Source organism: Osmerus mordax, chromosome 21, assembly GCF_038355195.1.
Source record: "Osmerus mordax isolate fOsmMor3 chromosome 21, fOsmMor3.pri, whole genome shotgun sequence".
Taxonomy (NCBI): domain Eukaryota; kingdom Metazoa; phylum Chordata; class Actinopteri; order Osmeriformes; family Osmeridae; genus Osmerus; species Osmerus mordax.
In genome coordinates, this window is record NC_090070.1 from 5,083,644 (window position 1) to 5,105,620 (window position 21,977).

The following is a 21,977-nucleotide window of genomic DNA, read 5'->3' on the forward strand; positions in this document are numbered from 1 at the left end:
TATTAACATTACAAAGATGATGAATGGACTTCAATGCCTATAAAATAGGCTTGACTTGGCAGAATAAAGGAATTCATTGGAAGGTTTTCTGGCTGACACCGCAAGACTTGAATGAAACATTTAAAGGGTTTTTCTGTTGGGTTTTCTACCACCTGAACAGTGTAAGAGCACGGTAATACATAATTGTGAGAGCCTACAGGCTAAGCCTGCAAGTTCTTCTAATGACAGATTTACATCAGATGCTAGTCAGATGCTATAGATGGCTGTGTAGCGCTACCAAGCAGGATTCAGTCCAGTGCTTTTTCGATTAAGACAACACTTTTGAAAGGTTATGTAATGTTGCATAAATGACAGGAAGTCAAAGTAACGGAACCAAGACCCAGGGTTGAACTCCATTGAAACTGGGACATAAGGTCTTAAGGCATATGGAAATCAAAACATACGTTCAACCTCTTCTAAACTAAAATAATCTTTTAAATCATGACAGTTGGAAAAACTGGTGATAACCAATATTTCAATCCAAATGTAACTTTAGCCTAAAATCATAAACATTGAGGTTAACTGTTTTATGAAAATGTAAAGATTCAGTGCCTGCTAGAAATAATATAAGTCATTTCATAGAACAGAAGAAAAAGTCAAGGATTGGCTGCTCAGTTGCTAAGAGCTTAAAAAATATTTTGCTATTTTAATTAATACCAAGAGAATTGGATTTTCTGTCAGACCCAATGACATGAATTTTCCATGGAGCGTTCATCACCCTTTTTCAAAACAAAATGAAACTGCATGACCATGCAAAAAATCCTCCACGTTCATTCACGCAGCTCTTGGGTAGACTATGTGTATGACCACACACAGTGCATATTTGGTGACTTGTTGAATAATGCTTTAAAGTTACTTTTAAAGTGTGAACATTAAATAAAGATTTTCGCAAAACTAGCGTTAGCAGGTAATAACCATGTGTCATAGTTTAGTATGAATGGGCCTGACATACTGAAAATATATAGCGTATAAAAGGTCAAATAAAACAAATGACAGCAAACAGACTCCCTCTGGCGACACCGTGACCACAGAAGAATGCAGAGTCCCTCCAGAGGTCAGAATAATGGCTTTTTCCTTCATTCTTTCTCTCCATTCTCTGTTAAAATAGCAGTCACCTTGGCAACCTCTGCACCTATTGGCAAGACTGCATACCACAAGGGCAGCCTCCAGGTAATACACCAAAGGTTGAGATGTTCCCTTTCACTCAATAGGTATATTTCTGTTTGCTATAAGAATAAACATTACATTTACATTTAGTCATTTAGCAGACGCTCTTATCCAGAGCGACTTACAGTAAGTACAGAGACATTCTCCCCGAGACAAGTAGGGTGAAGTGCCTTGCCTAAGGACACAACATCATTTGGCACAGTCTGGAATAGAACCAGCAACCTTCGGATTACTAGCCCAATTCCCTAACCGCTCAGCCACCTGACTCCCGTGAAACACATAAAGCATGCTAGTGTAAGCGACTTGAATTGGTTAAGCTCACTCCCCAGAATAAATACTGCGCCAACAAAGAGCAAGCCAGAGGATCAAACCCTAAAGGTCTCAAGTTCAAACCCCATTACAGGCAAGATTGGGAGTGACTAACGAGCGACGCGACTACACCTGTTACGTTAGGATCAATATATGAAGGATGAGACATGTCCCTTCATTACTCAATAGCCTTTGCGTAAAGCAAAGGCTATTTAACCACACTGTCCGTTAATATTACAGGTGAAATAGTGGTGGACTTAATAAAATAGCATGTTAAATGTTATATCAAATATAAAAACATACTACGAACAGGTAAGGCATATTATGCTTTGGCCTATAAGCTTGGTTTTAAACATATTTGACACGATACAAAGTAAATATCAGTTGGTGCCTATTTCAACTTGTAGTAGCAGTAACCCCCAACAGAATGCTTTTCATCACAGGATGATGATGATGATTAAGATGATGAAGAGACGTTGACTGCTGCCGCAGACATGGATGCAGAGATGCCTATGTATGGTAGCTACTGGTCTCCCCATGTACTTTTATTTACAGGTTGGTGTGGAATTTTCAGTTACACTGAAATGATGAGAATAATGAATATAAAATGATTTGCACATTCTGCACATTTAAATAATTTGTCTTTATTTCATTGCCAAAAAGCATTTGGTCGGTTTTGAGTGCACATCCACGGTGTGTAACATTAGCGATGTAAAGGCTGAGAATGTTGCTCAATTAAACTATGGAGTGTGACGGGAAACAGTAACGTTAACTTGGATATTCATCAGGGAATTAAAGCACATCGAATCGCGGTCTTATAATCCTCTGCCAACATATAACTAAGTGAATTAAACTTTGTTCGAGATTGGTCGGCCGAACCAGGAAAGGACACCCCATGACTGACATCTGTAGCCTATCAGGCTTAGAAAGTGGGAGGGGATATGTAGAAATGCAGAGTTTGTTATGGAAAACCTGTTAGCGAGCAGGTTAGGTTCACAGAGTCAGTTATCATGGACACTGACCAAAAGTTTGCGTTACCTCTCTTTCTGGAACAGAAAACCCAGACTTAGCCTCATTTCAGGATTATCCAACTCAGGGTTTTCACTAAACCCACTTTCTGGAGAAAACCCCCCCCTGTTCCCTAAGGTCAACCTGTTGTTGCCGTGAAAACAACAGGCCTTAAAGTGTCTTGTGTGGTTCTCACCTGTATTTTCACAGCAATTACCACAGAGCTGAGCTCACGATCAAGCTCCTTCAGGACAATGAGCTTTTTGAGGGTGAGGCTGCACAACCTGGGGAAGACATAGGAGAAGATATTTATTTAGTATTCCTTAACTAATTTGAATTGATTATAATTAATGATTGTATATATTATTACAATAATTACATTGTCATACATTCTTGTAAGGAAACGTTCAATGAATGGAGATTGTAATTTTGACTGAGATTTTCTATCTGGATTTCACAGCGTAACAAAAAGCTGAAAACCCCCTAAAATGTAACATGCTTACAAAAGACGGAAAGATTCAGATCATACACTGAGAAAAGTATCCCCCAATGAGAAATCAAGCAATGTTTCTTCATGATACAATGATGAAAGTTTTTTTTTCCTCTCTAAAGGAACATGGATGTAACTGGAGATCCAAGCTTGTATATCACACATGTGCTCCTTCACCCACACAGGAGAGGACATAAGTCAGAGTCTCTCACATTCGTTACATTTATGAAATACACATTTGGACAATACTCCCATTCATAAGACATGCCGTGGCCAGGCCTACCTGAGAAAGCAGAGGAAGACAAAGAGATTAAGTGAGAAAGAGCGAGTTATAGAACAGGACATTGCACAGATGGATAGATAGATATGTTGTAGAAAGAAACAAAGATATAATCTGAAGATAAATATCCTTTAGATATTATGTACAGGGTTTCCCGCAGAAAATTGGTTAGTTAAGGTGGTAGGGTGTGTTTTGCCATCAGACTGGGTGGGGCTAGTTTGTGCGTTAGACTTTTTTTTTTGACTACGTAGTTAAGGCGGCAGGCGTGTGTTGCTTAACTGAAAAGTGCTGCAGGAAACCCTGATGTAGATAGATGAACTGTTTTAAGATAAAAATATATAAAGTTGCCTGAACAGAGCTCTGTTTCCATTATGCAACCGGCTTATAAGGGCATCCAGGCTTTCGATGTGAGCGAGAGAGTACCTCAAGCAGCTATTCCACAGAGAGCTAATTAGTTCACCATCATTACGGTATAACAGCCAGAAGAGGAGGAAAGTTCCTTTGTGTGAGGAAGGAGAGAGCACCCTTTTAGATCAAAGGGAGGAGAGAATCATTGTTTTCTTAAGTGGCTCACGTCGATGGCTAGTTACACAAGCTAACTAAGACATAACCTATTGTTATAAATGCAATTATTTTATTTTTTTTGTAATTGTTGGAGAATGCTTTACAGTGAATTACATGAAAACGTAATATCTACAATACCTACATTTGCATTATTAGTGGCAGCAATTCAAAGAACAGTGACCATTTGATTTAGGCCATTTTACCTGACGAGTCCTGACAACTGAATATAGATTTAAAGTATACGGTAATGTCTATAAGTGTAATTGTGTTTCACTAATAGGGAACTTGGGAGTAAAAGTGAAGGTTTTTGCTTTCTTTCACAGTCTGTCACAGACTGGCAACCTTAATTAAAGGAAGGTGTTTCTTGTAGAAATAGGCAGTTCTCTTTCAAACTCTCCTTGCTTCATTCCTACAAGAACACACAAAAACCTTGAAATATCTTGACTCAACACATTTTCTCAAAGAGCCACGCAGGCACATACTCTACTTGCACACATTATCAGACACTACATAAGGGAAGTTGGGGCCAATCTTCTTGGTCTTAGCGCCTCTTGATACTGCTTGGCATGGACAACAAATGCAGGGAAAGCAAACACACACGTAAACACAAACTAACAAAGACATTTAAACTTGAACACAATGCAATGTGTGTCTCGAGGGACTCTAGCTCAGCACAAAACCAGGCCAGCTGACTGAACATTTTCTGAGAAGGCCATTTAGAGAGAGAGAGAGAGAGAGAGAGAGAGAGAGAGAGAGAGAGAGAGAGAGAGAGAGAGAGAGAGAGAGAGAGAGAGAGAGGGGGGGGGGGGGAGTGAGAGCGCCTGACAAAAAACTATTAATTTTTACTTAACATTCATTTAATATTCCTTTCTTCCTGAAAGCCTACTCATCTTTTAGATTTTCACTGTATCAAAGAGCATTCTTCTTTCCTCTTGACGCCGCTTTTGGCCCAGTGGACCTTGACAGGCGTCACAAACAAACATGTATTTTTAATAGCATCTCTGATGAAATGTTCAATTAGAGTGACAAGTGGGATCCGGTCCCAAGAGATAGATAAGACATTTTAAAAACTTTCTTTAAAGACTTACGATACATATGTTAACGGAGGCAAATCAACCACTACACGATACGCACACATACATAGGCTACACGATATTTTAACGTTCCGACACAAGTTAAATCCAACTGGCCTGTCTGTTGTTTAATGGTTGCCTGTATATAGCCATCAACTTCAAATAACCACTGACATGTCTGGATGATGATAATTACTGACCATTGATGGATTGTGTTTAGATCTGGCATGGCCTCTTGAGAATTGTGTGTAGTATGTGCCTCTGTTGTTAAGGTTGGAGTGAGGGATTCGAGAGCAATAGAAAAGCAGAACACTGGTCAAATGTTTTAAGGCATGGCAGAAGTATCGATTTTGCCTTTGCCCCCTGGGAAATGTTTGGGGGTTAATGCTAAAACCTAAGTTTAATTACATGAAGATGCATGTGTGTGCGTGTGTGTGTGTGTCACACATCAGTGTCTGTCTACACGTATGTTGTGCCTAGTAGCTAGGTTAAAATTGGTATTTCAGCACTGAATCCATATGCCCCATTTCCTGCTCATTCATTACCAAATGCCAATATGTTTGTTTATATTATTTTTTTAAATGCAAACATTGTCTTCGATTTTATGGAAGCAAATCGTTACCAAAATTCAAATGCAAATGCATTTCCAGAAATGCATTTGCATTTTAAGAATGTGGCTGCATTATTTGACTCATAAATGAAATTAGTAATCAATCATCCTATTTGCATTTTAATTTTCTTCTTCAAGAGTGCTCAATCTTTCACTTAATTAAAATGAAAAAGAAATAGACATTTGAGATTTAATTTTCAAAACATGCCCCAGCAAATAGATACCAAAATTCAATTTGAAATGTAAAATTTGAAAATGCATTTCCAGAAATGCATTTTCATTTTAAGAACGTGGCTGCAAAATCGTGACCACAATTCAAATTCAAATGCATTTCCAGAAATGCATTTTCATTTTCAAGAACGTGGCTGCAAAATCGTGACCACAATTCAAATTCAAATGCATTTTAATTTTAAGAACGTGGCTGCAAAATCGTGACCACAATTCAAATTCAAATGCATTTCCAGAAATGCCTTTTCATTTTAAGAACGTGGCTGTAAAATCGTGACCACAATTCAAATGCATTTGCAGAAATGCAAAATGAACGAAAAAGCATTCTGAGCGGCGCAGCAGAGTGACGTCAGTAGCTGCTCTTCTTCAGCTCCCTGCTGACCGAGCTATCCATCTTGTTCGGTAGAGGGCGGTGTGCACATCTGCATTGCATTACATTGCAAATGTGCCGGGAAATTGATTGAATTGCCGGGTCTTTAGAGCAGCGTTCCCCAACCGGTGCCCACCGGTCCGCGGACCGGTACCGGTCCGTGGGTCATTTCGTTCCGGGCCGCACAAAAAAAGAATTACTAACATTATTTCCTTTTAATTGATTATCAGAGTCTGAAAGACGTTTTATTCAGAAAAATGACTGATTGAAACCTGATTCTCTCCTTCTCCGCGGGTCTTTTCCCCTGAGCAAAAAAGCTCTGCAAAGACTGTGTTTACTCATTTTTTAGAAAGTTTGTGGGCTTTATTGAACGGTATCATGCGCGTCTCTTCCTCTTGACACATGACAAGTGATAGTTACCACTCAATGAAGCCTGTTTGAGACAACAACTCTATCGGTGTTTTGGATGAAGGCTATCCTGAGATCGCCACTAAAGCACTGAAAACCCTGCTTCCATTTCCAACATCAAGCGGGATTTTCTGCCGTGACAGCAATCAAACAAAATTATGGAATAGGCCTGAACTGGATATAAGGAACGCACTTCGGGTGTCACTGTCGTAGCTTATAGTCACACACAACAGTGGGACTGACACATCGAAAGCTAGCTAGTAACAATATAACGATGGAAAACCAGGCTAAGAAACGTAAAGATGGGTCAATTGAAAAAACGGCTGTTTATTTTACATAAAACTCCCAAAACTATTTTTCGCTCAAATCAGCTAAACTATTTTTCCGCTCGCATTAGGTGTGGAAGTCACTAACTAGGATCACATCAAACCCAGAATGTACATGCATTAGCAGCGCAGCTGTCCAGGGCCTATCTTTCCTCCCAGTCCGTTCTGCCGGTCCGTGAAAATATGTCTTACATGAAAGCGGTCCGTGGCGCAAAAATGTTGGGGACCGCGGCTTTAGAGGACGCATCACAGACCATGGCGCTCCCTCAAATTGTGCAAACACTGTTAGAATTAGCTGAACAGGTAAAATCTAATAATATATGTGAGTCTGATGCCCGTGACCGAGTAGAACAAGTCATAGAGAGCTTGGCTGCATACTCTGCCGTCACAGATTTACACATTAATAGTAGCTCTGCCACTGTTTTAGTCATTGTTTGACATCAAGTTGCTCAGTCTGTGATGCGTCCTCTAAAGACCCGGCAATTCAATCAATTTCCCGGCACATTTGCAATGTAATGCAATGCAGATGTGCACACCGCTCCCTACCGAACAAGATGGGTAGCTCGGTCAGCAGGGAGCTGAAGAAGAGCAGCTACTGACGTCACTCTGCTGCGCCGCTCAGAATGCTTTTTCGTTCATTTTGCATTTCTGCAAATGCATTTGAATTTGAATTGTGGTCACGATTTTACAGCCACGTTCTTAAAATGAAAATGCATTTCTGGAAATGCATTTGAATTTGAATTGTGGTCACGATTTTGCAGCCACGTTCTTAAAATGAAAATGCATTTCTGGAAATGCATTTGAATTTGAATTGTGGTCACGATTTTGCAGCCACGTTCTTGAAAATGCAAATGCGTTTCTGGAAATTCTGTGTTATAGAGCTCTAGCATTCATCAGACTGACTGAATTATGCTTCTGACCTTGGGGAGTCTCGTGGTCCATAGCTCTCTCTGTATTTTGAACACACATACTCTCTAACAAATGAAAGCACACACACGCACATGCATGCACATGCACTCTGGCACACACACACACGGCGGCTCTAATGAGTAACACCTCTGACCCTTGAAAGTAGTGCGATGCTCTTGGATTAACAAGTGGAGTGTGACACTGAAGGACAGGAGCAGAGTGCCCATCAACTCAATTCCCGTGAGACACGCCACAGATTTATGGACGCGAGGGAAGATGGCGGAGTGACATTGAGAGCACACGATGGACTGATTGAATGCCACCGGATGCACACACACACACACACCAGAACAGTCCAAACACTCTAAAATACATTTAAAATATAAAAAAATTTGCACACTAGAAAAAAATCTAACTTTCATTGGGTTTTCAAATCCATCCAGACACACTTAATCCCATTCATAAATTGCAACCATCTCTTATCACTGGAGGGGAGAGCTATAAATATTATTATGCCGTGGAGGACTATGGTGATTGGATGCTTGAGTCTTCAAGATCAAGCTTGAGGACTCAACCATTGACAAAATGCAGATTGTTGCTATTTCATGCATGCATGCACACATACACGTCAAGAAACACACACACAGACACACAACATTGATTTTTCACCCACTCACTTCACCTATCAGTCTGGCATCTTTCCGATATAAGCTGTCTGGGCTAAGAGGCGTTCCAATGGGCGTGGCCAAAATGAGATCACATGTGACTGGGTCAACCTCTAATCAATCAGAGGAACGAATTAAATGGTGATACTGCACGTCTGCCAATAATGGTTGTCAATCACGTAGCAAGACCAACCTGTGGTATCTAACAGGCACACGATTTGGCCAGTCCAGTAAGGATACTGAAACCAAACTCTCATTAACAGTAACCAGTCTGCAACAACAACAATTTTAGGGTATTCATTTTCATTACACTATTTTTGTAGCCCCTGTATTGCCATTGTTTAAGTGAGCAGATTTCAAATTTGGCTCAATTAGATGTTAGATATGGCAAGTATGCACATTTACACCTTAACACCTTACAGCCTGCTCACTGAATGCTTGGCCTAGCAACCTGGTTTGATGATACTATCCCTATTTCTTGTGTTAGCCTGCAAAACTTGAAACTGAATGGTAGTTAGCCAATTGGATAGCCAACTAGGTAGCCATGATTTTGGGAGTTACCCATATGGGGTTACTTGGTAAAACCTCTCTTTTCCCACACACAAAGAAAGACACACTGACAGTGAAGTAACTCTCCTTTTTCAAGAAGTTGTGTTCAACCGAGTTCTGGTGAGATCTTTAGTCCACAGCATATCGAATGACAAAATACCTTCATTAACATAATGCCCTTGTTTCTATGACCTGGGATATAAACAACACCTGTTTAATATGTACAGTATTTGACGACCATTATTATTTTAGCCTTTGAGTCTAACTCCAAACATTGTCTGTCAAGTTGTTAATCTTGTAACTGCCTTGGGACAGCAGAAAAACATGTTGGTCGCTGCTCCCTGAGCACGGTCTTAAGAAGATTATGTCTGATTGGTCAAGCTTGTCCCCTTTAAGCACCAAACAGAGACCAAGACACATCTTAATCTGTCAGTGGACTGGTATCTGTCAGGTGAATGATAGACTTTTAGATACTACACTACAAGTACAGTTACAGTACAATATTTTACTATCGTCTAAATAAAGTGGCACTTCCTCTTAGTTGTATAGTTTTGTCTGTCAAAAATATATTTTATTTATACATTGTAACAGCCATAGTAATATGTTTGGCATACACCTCTCTTTCATGCTCTTCCTTTCTTTCTTTAGTGCTTTCCTACTGTGTGTGAGCTCTGTCTATTGTGCCTCTGTCTCCTTTTCTCTTCACCATCCCTATAAAAAAAGAATCCCTTTCCTACACTCTCATGTCATTCTCTCAATGCTCCACCGTGTCCTACATAATACCTCTGCTCAGCAGGTCTCATAACGGCACAGCCATGGCCTTACGGCACAGACGATAGCACAACATCAACAGTCCCTCAGCTGGTGACCTTTACAGTGCTGTTCGTGAATCTACTGCCTCTGCAGGCCCTTCCTTTCCTAGTAAACATGTTGTCCAAACGACAGTGGGAGTGATTGTCTTTCTTGGAATAATTGACAGTAAACCATTTAAATTTATCTTACAACAGCACAACTGAAAGTGTTGAAAACAACCCTAAAGTGCTGATAAGTGATATGTGTTTAAATGGGTAAAGAGAAGACAATACATATAAAAACCATGGAAGCATACTGAGCTACTAGTATACAGATACTTACAGTGTTTGCCAATAACTAAGAATAACAGACTTCAATTAAATAATCCATCACTTTCCTCCACCATTACAGTAAATAAACATTTCATAATGGCTGCCAAATAATTGTGGTGCCACTGCATGACAAATATCTACAAGAAAGCAAAAGCAAGTTTGGAGGGAGGCAAATTTATCAATGACAGCAATGAATGGATGATTTAATTAAGGGCCATTTGAGAAATCACAATGTCAAAATGGGTGAAACTTCCCAGTAACTTTCCAGAGAATGTATAAGCAAAATGTTGCTTGTTAAAGTTTTTCACGAGAGGTGTAATAAAATAGGCTATTTTAGTATTTTTATAACAGTGATTTTTAATTTAGTTAAAACATAAATATACATTCTTAAATCTGTCACACCTAGGTCTTGTACACCATTTAATTGGTTGCAGCTCTGCATCTCCAGAATATTAATGGCATTGGCGACACAGTCTTGTATATTGATTTATTATTGAAGTTTGTTTGTGTATTGTCCGATGTGAAGTATTGTTCTTGTGTAGTTCAGTCTAAACATTAGTAAATACTAGTAAATTAGTAAAGGCCTGTCTTCACGATCACCCAACTTTCTCAGTCAGTGAATACCCATCATTGCCTGTATCTTGACCCACACTCTTGGATTCCCTGTACTACCCTGTTAGCCTGTGAAACAACCTCTGCCTTTCCCTGACTACTCTGAATAATCTCTGCTCTTGGATCAAACCCCATCTAGTCCTCATTATAATATCAAATGTAAAGATAGTTTGAAGCATCTTTCACAATATAGATATGGAAAGGCTTCACTATCAAGTAAGCTTATCTATATCTATAATAACCTGAGATTAAACTGGTGCATAGTACCCGTGATGCAGTCGGTGATTAAGATGTCAGTGAAACACACAAATCAGATTACTTGAACTATAAATAGGGAACAACAATGCCCGCGATTATGTCGGTGACACGCAGATTTCTGGTATTATAGATAGATAGTGCAGTACCCGTGAAGCAGCTGGTGATGACAGTTCTTCTCAGTGGTTTTGGTACCTATATTTCTCAGATCACTATTGAAATTCTGTCATCTGTAGTACTTGTTCAACCTCCACATCTATTCTAGTCAAATTGCCAATGCTGTGGTACCCTACATTCATGCAAATGATTATGTAGCCTTCATTTGTCTGCTGTTTTTCCTATGTTTTAAATTGCTTATGTTGATCAAAATGTAGTATATTGGTTCTGTGAAATTGTCTTACCACCACAAACATCTAAACATGTAGTTCATCACAAAGGTGCACAAAGGTTGAGAGAGAACCAATCAGAGTGAAGGGGCTGGGACGCGAACAGAGCAAGCCAAACTAGAGGCAACTAGAGATATTTTTTTCTTCTTCATTATTTTATGTTGAAAGGCTATCCAAACAACATCAATAGAAGCACTGCACTCCGCTGAATTATAAAGAGGACACATGCCGAGATTCCTAAAACACACAGATTTATTGCGTTATTAGAGAGATATCCAAATCATCTAAGATACTGCTGTAAAAGAACAAAGATGGGGAGGGAAGACCTTTTAATTCAGTGTGGCAAATCAAACTATGAACTTTGTAATGTTTCCTCCAGCAATGTGCAGTCAACCTCAGAATAACATGCTGTAGTAACAAGATGGTTGGATGGTTTTGTAGCCATAGGATAGAGGCTAGTTCCACTGAAGTTTTTCCCAAACATGACCCACAGACAATAAGCACAGATATTTTTACCACGAAAAGGCTATAAAATGTAGCCTACTAAATACAAATTTCCTCCAAAAACGAATAGCCTAGTCTGATTTTATGTCGAATTCAGTACAACTGTCCAGTGACAGTGTTGTAAGCTGTTGAACTGAGCAAAAAGAATGCTCTTACGAATTCTTTGTCATTATTGTTCAATGATGATGTCATTTAAAGGAACATCTGTACTATAAAAAATAAGGTTATTTCTGAGTATTGAAATTGTTTAAAAGTCTGGCCTTACCATTGCAATAATAAGTCAAAAGGCTGCTAGAACTTGAATCATGTTGACAGACATATAGTAAGTGCCCAAATGCCAAATAGGCTCTTGCAAACAGTACTAGGTTATTTGGTTGAATTTTGAACATTGATATCATGACTTAACAATGAATTAATTTTGTATATTTGATAGACAAGCAATGTCTTGAACTTGAATGGTAAACTTGTGTTCCTTAGAGGATAAGTGACGAGCCTGTCAAGACATGACTGTGATTATAAAGTCTCCATGGGGTGATCTTACCACACTAGCCAGTTCCTATGAGATTAACACATCAACAATATGCTAGAACGTTCTGTGCCTTTCACAGCCAGATAGGTAAGCTGTGCAGTTAGTGCCCGAGAGGCCTTGGGCTTGGCCAACCCTATTAACTGGCCCAGCCTCACTGACCTTATTCCTGCAGCCGATCAACGTTCACTACTAGGACAGTTCCATGTGAATGAACCAACTCAGGCTGAGTCATGACTAGAAGAGACTATATACATGCCACATCGCCTCAGACTGAGAGCTGGTTGGTGCCACACAGTCAGTCACGTTCACCGTCACCTCAGTGTCACAACAGCTGGAGGGTACAAAATGGTTGAGGCAGGAAATGACACAGGCTAGGACGTAACTTAGCAAGGGGCCTTGCAGTATTGAACAGGTTGAAGTTGGAGTTGCATACAAATCTTGAACAATGCTGTTACATGTTCAGGCATAGTCTATATCTGCATACAATTTCAAAAGATACATGCATGGGCACATTGAGCACATGAGTTGACAAGTAAATCCAAACCTCTCACCAAGTAAACACAAACATTTAGCTACCAGTACTTTTTGGTAAATTATTATCCCAAGGGCTAGGTGTGTTCTGAAGGGGAAGAAATATATGCAAAATGTAAAAACAGGCATGACCTCAGGGCTTCCAACACAGGGTGGTGATACTTGCAAGCCCTGCAATAATCACACAGGGAGGGGACAGTGAGTGACCGGATCTCCTGCACAAAACAAGACAGAATGCCTGAACCAAATGACAACACTGGGCTTTGTATCCTTGGCCTTAACCACTGGACCACAGGCTAAGCCCATCACTTCCACACCACCGGTCTGGAACAATGACATTATCTGCACGCTCCGCACTAAAACAAGAGAGCGGACTAAAGAAGTGATCCATATAGATTAGTCTTCCTGTCCGTGTCCTTCCAAACAAATGCAAGCACACCATTTGAGGTCAGCGGGGATGTTAGCAGATAGTTGCTATTGATCACTCAGCATTTAGAAACTGGGCATTTAATGACGGTGTTGCTTAGCTGGAGAGCTTTTTGTTTTGTGAAGGTCATGGTACATGGTACATTTTGCTTGGTTGACCGTGATTGCATGCATGCACAGTTTGTTTGTCTCTCTCTCACACACACAAAACGCAGTGTCAAATGGCAGGGAATTCTATGCTACTGTATGAGCAGACTGTGAATGCTGGAATGCATGCACCATTTCCCAATCCTTATCCTGTTTCCTGTCATCAGTGTAGTGGGGAAGGAAATAACGGCCAGGCTGCCCCACACCCCCCTCCCTCACTCTTCACACTGCAACCCCAGCAGATGCCAATAAAAACAGGGAATAACTGATGTCACATCCTGAGTTGTGTTGCTGGGGATATGTTGAGGTGAGTGAGGGGATAAGACAATGGTAATGCTTTCACATGACACATGTGGACTCACCGCAAGCAAACACACACTCATTTGGATGGTTTCCATGGCAATATCTCCACACTGATGTGCTATACCTTTTTTGCAATGGCCTCATTCAATTGCCATCGACCACCGAATACTAAAATAAAATAATGCCTTTTGGGAAGGTTAGGGTCACCTTGCACTGAAGCCATGCCTTCTTATTTGTATCCAAACACAGGTTAACACTGAGCTATATAAATTGTCAATATTCAAAGTCCCCTAAACCAAGCCCTGGAGCTCAGTGCTAAACAAGAAAACTCCCTTCCAGTATCCTTTGAAGTAAAAACTGAGCTTCCCTCGCTTTTTCTTCCTCCTCACTTCAGAGAAATTCCAGATCACAGCTACGCTATCTGCCGTACTCCCGACAGGAAAGGAAGCTACTTGTCTGGGTAGGGCACACAGATATGATTGGAGAAAGTCAGCTTCTCAATGCCATTTTTCACCGGCAGAATCATTTCAAAATAGCACATGGTCCCCGTGTTGACAGCAAATGCTCACTATGTTCATTAAGAGGGCCACCTCCTAGAATTTTGTCGGCCGATAACTTGAAATGTCTCATTCTGTTTGGGCATACTTAACACAGCATAGCTCTAAAGCCACCTCTCGGCATCCTCAAAGTGTTGCAGAGACTAAAGTGAAAGAGCGAGGACAGGAGGGAGATGGTACATGGGTGCCAATGTGGGCCTTCTGTCTGGTGGTAAGGTATGCAAAATGGTTTGGTTCTGCATCTTGTATAACATATTTTGCCATATAGTATACCATTCCAATGCTTCTCTTTTCCAGAGCAGGGAGTTGAGAAACGGTCTCAGTTGTTGTCTTGGATTTGTGCTGCATGGATGTCAATATGGGCGTATGGTACGCATCAATACCACATCTTCCCACTAGGAGGGGGGATTTAGTGATTTGGAGGGGGGAAACTTGCCGTGGCTCCTGCATTAAGTATGCTGAAACCAGTGAATGTAAACAAGGTTGTAATATATACAAGGACACAACATTTGGCAGATAAGTACTGCCAATATATAGCCTAATCAACTAATAAACATTCTAGGGATGTGGAAATCTATCTTCTCCTTCTCCTTCTCTATATCTTATCCTAAGAGAGATCTCTGCAGGACCTCAGCAATAATGTGCGTTTTATGGAAGAGGGGTCTCCCTCTAGGCAGTCTACTCGGCCACCTACAGACGTTAACTGTTCACAGTGGCATTTCTGTCCCCTGTTTTGGTGACACAGTCTGACACTGCCAATCTGTCTACGGCAAGGCTAGGGATCATAGTAAGAAAAAGAGGATTGGGATAGGTCCACAAAGACTATGGCAGTGAAGTCTATCTTGGCAAATGTATGAGGTGGGCGTGCCTAGGTGCTTGCTTGCTAGTGTGTGTTTACCAGTCGGTCAGTATGCATAGTTACCCTGAAAAAGGGAGCGTAGATTGTGGTCCAGCAAGTCTTTCCAACCCCCGCTGTAGTTTGTGTTGCTGCAGCTGTTCCAAATGCTAAGCATCTGGCTAGCCTGCAAACATTTGGGTGCAATGTGAAACCATGAAACAATGTCAGACTGCAAGCTCTTACAAAAACACTGTGTAAGATCCAAAGACATGTCCAAAGTGGGGAAAATCTGATAATCAAAAGGTGTGTAGTGCTCAGCTCAAAATCAGTTGCTAAGCTCAAAATCAAAAGCCAACCTCCCTTCATATCCATTTGATGCTGTACATTTCTTTGCCCTTCAACCTCGGACAAAGCATATGTCATTCACAGCCATGACAACAATATTTACATCCAAAATTCATTATGGTAGTGGGTGTTACATTAATTGAGTAAAACCCTATGAGCAGGCTAGATAAATTGGGTTAATAGTTGGAGGTTGGAGTTTCTTTGGCCCCGAGTCACACATAAAAAATTGCCTGAGGCTATGACATCAGAAACCGCAATTTTGTCAAACCCGCAGGGTTCAGTTATCTTTTTTCAAGATAGACTTTCGTTGGGGTGGGATAGTGCCCGTTAGTTTTCCCTCCCAATAGTGATTAATTCTAAAGCAAAGTCTTCCTCACCCTGTGTTTAAAATATTCAGCATGAGGAGAGACGGAGACACAGAGCATGCTAGGAAGACATCAAATCCTATGACAGCGGGGCCAGAAGAATCAGGAACTTAAATTGCGGATTTGCGCTAAGCTGGGATCAATTACGACTATTCGTCTGGTGACAAACGTACCCTTGCTCTATTACTGAACTAAGTGGATTTAATGGGTAGATGTTTTAATGGACTGGAGTGGTAAAAGGCTGAATGATGTGACCTCCCAAACCAAACCATGTAAGGTTACATTTACCGTGTGACATTCTTTTGTAAAGTGCAGTGTAGGTGTTAAGTGCACTTGAGTCCACGTGTGCAATTGTAACAATTACATTACCACCTTCTCAAGCAGTCTTACTTTACCCATAAACAAAAAAAAATGCCTCCAAGTTAAGTGCTGGCTTTAGAAACCAAAGTAACCCTTCGATCATGTACCGTCTCAAGAGAGCACTAGTTACTGACAGCATCAAGGAATGGTATCAATAACTAGTTTATTGATAGCATTCCTTTCCTATCGAGCATTTACTCACAATGCATCTGTTCTGAATGTGGAGAGCTGTGTATAGGCCTGTGTCTGAGAGGCACTTTCATATTTCATTTAGCTTTTTGTTGTGTTTTTCCTTCCTGTGCTAATCAGTAGCGCAAATGCTAATGAAATAATAGTTACTGTAATAATGTAATCGTAATGTATTAGGTGACCAGACTTAAAGACAAATCTACAAGCAGGTGGTTGGCGATCAGTTCAAGCCAGACTCCCATAGATGGACACAGGTGAGTTCTGACTCTAAACTGAAATACAACACTGTTACAGCCAAACCCATCCTCCACACTAACTCACACGCTCCATCAGAAATAATGGCCTTACATGTGTCCCACACCAATTAAACAGCAATGAACCCTCTTGAATAATTGACGTGGTCTGTTGGCTGGCTAACCTGATTCCGGCAGACACGTTTAATTACCGTGCTCCGATCTATTCCTGAGTGGGTTTACCGTCATTCAGCTGAGGATATGGGGGGAGTCAGGGGGAGAGCGTGTGGCCATGCAACCGCGTTTGGGAAATAGAGGATGAGGAAAAATAGAGAGACATAGAGAGAGAGTAATGAGAGAGGTTATAAGGGTGGAGCTGAGTTTGTATGTTTATATTGGTGAGTGTATGAGGGGTACTACTAAGGTGTGTGTGTGTGTGTGCGTGCGTGGATTTTAAAGCTCGTAACTGATCCACGGAAGGCTACAGTCCTGCTTCTGTTCTCTGACAGAGATAAATTAGGGTGAATGAACAAGATCTGCTACCTGTTAGTGGTCTATATATCAATTTTTACAACCTACTTCAAGGCAACCAGGTATTGTGCTACTTATAACTCACTGATAAATTAAATTGTTTTGAAAACTCCGTAGTTCTCACTTTCTATTTCATTCCTATACAATGATCTAACGCCTGTACACTAGACAGAAAATTATTCATTTGAAGTATGACACTCCTACAGGCTACAGTTCATTTACATCTCAACAGGGTGCCAACACAGCTTACAGTACATTTCCTACTTATTTTTTTACTTGTACTATCCACCTAGCAGATGTATAAAAAGGTATATTGCATGGAGAATACCAAGGTAGCATATGGTATAAACAGGATAAACCTGTCCCAGACACTGATTGGCTACTGAATATTAAAAACGTAGTTTACTAAAGGCTTGGTCTTGGTGAATAGTCTGTACACATACCAATAGCAAACAAACACTATTCAATTTGTGCTGGATAACTACATCTTATTTGTTGGGTGCTTTTCACAAAAAATACTGTAAGCTCAGTAGTCTGACAGTACAGTTAGGCTACACCTCTGAACCTAGGGTTTCAATATTGTCGTTTTAAGTAGTTGAAATTGATGCCAACTGGAAGATGGGTTTTGGTGAGTAGCCTACAAGCTCTGAAATTCATTCAGTTGGAGCTGTGAATGTCAGGAATGAAAATCCATGAGCTCGAACCCATATGAAAGCCTATCATTTTGCTTACCAAATATACAATGTAAGAAGTTTGTTTACCAATGTAGAACAATAATACCAGCAATTGGTAATGATAGCATATTTTTGAGCGACTGACATTATTGAAACGCCGGGCCCGAACTACAAAATAATGTATTTACAAAAATCTAATATTGCTGCCAGAGTGCAGCATAAGGAATCTCTCAAACTCTAACCCTACGATTTTAAGGTAACTGGGGCATCCAAATATTCTTTGCTCAATTCCCGAAGCCAATTAAAGCCGATCCCCTGATATCAAGTATAGGCCTACCAAATAGCTTTATTCATAATTATATTCTCGCAAAGAAAAGCATTTGAAGTTAAATGCGTTCTCTAGTCATGAGCAAGTACCTAAGTTTGCTTTTGGTAGCCTAAAGCCTATGCATTCTGTTAAGACTTGTAATGTCGTCCAAAACAATCAGATTAATTAGTAAAAATAAGGCAGTAAGAAATCCAAAACACTTAAACTTGCTTTACAATTGTTGGTGTAGCCTAGCCCGTGTCTGTGCAGAGCATTGTGGCGAATGAGAACATCGACTTTGGCAGTATTAATAGAAACATTTGGTCGACACAAAGCCCATGGTGGCTTCGTGGTAAAATGTAATTTGACTTTATAGGTTGTTGTCCTGTATAATATCTATTTATTGAGTATTGTGACAAAGCTGTGATTATTAAGCTATAGTAGCCTAGGCTATTCAAACCATCAGTACACCCACAAACAATGGGAAACCTTTTTTTTTACTGGCACATTACCTTGGTACACAGCTCGGAGAAGAGCGGTCTATTTCCCATGTTGCAAAAAGGTTCATCGGCACGGTTATGGGACCGTCGGATCCTCCAGAATTCGAACCCATTCCAACCGTTCCACCCGCGCCTCCGGGAGCAGAGAGAACGGGCGCTGGGAAAGGTCCACCGACTCCGCCACCGCTCCCTGGATTCAAGAAAGCGGCCCGTACTCCTCCTCTCTCCACGGCCGCCGCCATCATCGCCTGTCCAGGGTAGCAGCTCAGGCTATCACAGGCTGATGCTCGCTCCTTGATCACTATTACATCAACTCCTTGGTCGGACGTCTGTCTGACCCGCATGCATAAATAGATTGGAAAACGAGGTATTCGACTCAACTCAAATCTGGGCGGTGCTTCTTTGGTACGCAGGAGCTACCACGCTAGGGGCGCTCATCAGAATCTCATTCTCCAGAACAGTTACGTTCATTGAAGCAATGGTTGCATCAATGAGACAGGCTACACAAGCATTAAGAGCAATAATAATTGACTGCCTACATTTGTCTTGCATAGTGAGGCATTGTGGCTAAAATAGAGATCTCAATCATGAGAGTTTAAAATACACCTCCGTTGTCAACTACACCCAAATCAGAAAAAAACGTTTTGATTCCAATTTCTTGCATGCCAATATAAGAGTCTCTTGCTCTTACTGTTAAGTGATCTCTATCCGGAAGACATATTCTGGTAAGAGAAAGAACTGTCAATCAAGTCACACTCAAACACTAAAAAGTATAATTTAGTAGATTTAGGACCGCATATTCTCGTGTTGTTGGTTCAATTTTCACAATATGTGCGCTGCTGTCATCTAGTGGTTTCCCAACTAACTTCGATTAGTTACAAAATTATACCAGAGAATGTTTAAAGGGGTCATTGATTGCAAAACAGATTTTACCTTGTCATAGTTGAATAACGATAGTTCAGTGGGTAAAATGGACATACAGTGAACTTCAAAGTCCATTGACACCTCTTTCCTATCTAAATCTCACAGCTTGAAACTGCAGCTGTAAAACAATTGGTTTTGAAAAAGCTGTATTTGTGAGTCACAAATATCGCATCACCTTTGTCACGCCCCAACATTTACATACAGACCAGCCCTCTGGTGTTCTGGCCCAGGATCTCAGACACTAGTTTAGCTGCGCGCTGCTCTGTGTACTTCCACGCGAACAACAAAGGAGAAAGTTCCTGACTGTTTCATTCGAATAAATAACCCGTGTTGTCATGTAAATCTACAATTCATGATGCATGTTTGTCTAGATCTTTGTCAGGTTATTTTTTATTTTTCAGCAAGATGTCCAGCTAACTGAAAGCTGAGTTGAATCACAATATAGTTTGTTTGCTAAACTGTAACATTACCCACCTAAGTCAATCTCGTTTGCTTCGACAACAGAAGTGGAAACAACTAACATTATCATTTCAAATTATATCTAGTCAATCTGTTGAAAACAGTGTTGTGTAGACACAATAGATTTATTTGCACGTTTTTATTTCAAGTCTCCACCTTCGATGTTTCAGTGAGTGCTGTTGGCCATGTTGCGTTTTTGCTCTGCAACTTCACTCGTTGTAAACCAACCAATCAGCGCGCAGTTCATTTATATATTCATGAGCATATCATAAAAGGAGAAAACCTGGCGTTTTTTCCCGGGACAATTTCACAGGAAGCACCAGGGCATAGAACAGCACCCGGGCCATTTTCAGCCCAACCAATTTTACATACCCTATTCGGAGACCTTAAGGAACAGTGTGAAATACCCCAAAAACCCAGTCCATGACCCCTTTAATATGGAAGAACTGCCACTCTCGGGAAACCTCCGGGTTCTGAACTGGTTGCAGTTCCACTCTAGTTCCATGTGAGGGCGCTAATGATTGAGTGCAGAATGAATGGCGGTCGATGGAGCTATACCTAGGCCTGTCGCGATAGTCAATATATTGACTTATTGCACGATACGGAAATGAGCGCAATCGTTTTTGGTGCCGCAATATATTGCAACTGATCATTTTTATAAAATAATGATTATATTCATTTTTACATCAAAACGAATGTCACCAACATTTTAGTCGATCCCGCTGCCTCTGTCATCTTTTCTGCTTTCTGTGTCAAAAGCGTAGGCGGGGCTAGCGTCTCCACACAGACCCACACACAGAGCATACCCTTACAAAAAAGAAGTATACATCAAGTTTAATTTTTAAGTATACTTAAGTATAAAAAGTATACTATTATCATGGTACCTAAAGTATACTAGCAGTGTACTTATTAGGATTCCTCCGTCAGGAGGAACCCTATTGTAATTGTTGGTATTATTAGGATTCCTCCGTCAGGAGGAACCCTATTGTAATTGTTGATATTATTAGGGTTCCTCCGGTAGGAGGGAACCTATTGTTTTTGTTAGTATTCTTATTATTAGGGTTCCTCCGGTAGGAGGGAACTTATTGTTTTTGTTAGTATTCTTATTCTTATTTTTCTTCTCCTTGCGCCCCAATATCTCAAAAAATCCCTTGTCATACTAATTTGGCACAGTTATACTACATCCAAGTGGGTACCCCCACACCAAATATGGGCCACATCAGACCATAGGGGGCGCCACAGGACACGCTCAAAAGTCCAATTTTCAAAGTGATGGCATTTCCACCCCATTGCTCCAATTCTTCTGAAACTTGGTGTGCATGCCTCATTTGTCATGAAGAACAAAAAAGCCTCAAGGACCCATAAGGTCCACCATGATGGATTTTCCTGTACAGTGATCATTTTTGAAAACCTTAAAAATTCATCTTTTCTTGAACCAAAGCTATAATTGACTTGAAATTTTGTACAGATATGTATCACTGAAGTATTTAAAAACGTACTTAAGAAAATTTAATCAAATATAAAATGGCTGAAAGGGGTGTATTTATGTAAATGTCCACATTGCCTCAATATGTTTGTGTCACTAAATCAAATGTATTTTTGAAGGATGGTTCAAACCGCCCCTCAAGTACCATGCAAAGTTTCACCTTGATATGTCAAAATATGACTGAATTACAGCTGTTTGAACTTGGACCAAATCTGACAATGCTTGCCATTGAAGAAACTGATTTTTTTATCCAGTTACTGAACTTTGTGTAATCTATGTCTGGGAATGGCTCAATTGGCTGAGATGTTGTGCTGGTAAGCAAAGGGTTGTAGGTTCAAAACCAGTCATAGGCATTGTTCTTATTTTTTGTTCTGAAAAAACGGTTTCTAGTCCTCCG

General features: G+C 40.4%; 1 protein-coding gene across 1 annotated transcript in view; it reads right to left on the reverse strand.

Annotated features, from left to right (window-relative positions):
- Positions 1 to 19,055, reverse strand: part of si:ch211-126j24.1 (phosphofurin acidic cluster sorting protein 2) — a 38,302-nt gene extending 19,247 nt beyond the window's left edge. Inside the window, exons 1-2 of the mRNA XM_067259470.1 lie at positions 18,724 to 19,055; positions 2,720 to 2,807 (exon numbers count right to left, since the gene is read on the reverse strand). Coding sequence (XP_067115571.1) covers positions 2,720 to 2,807; positions 18,724 to 19,055 — 420 coding nt within the window. The remainder of the gene's footprint in view (positions 1 to 2,719; positions 2,808 to 18,723) is intronic.
- Between the last annotated feature and the right edge of the window lie 2,922 nt (positions 19,056 to 21,977).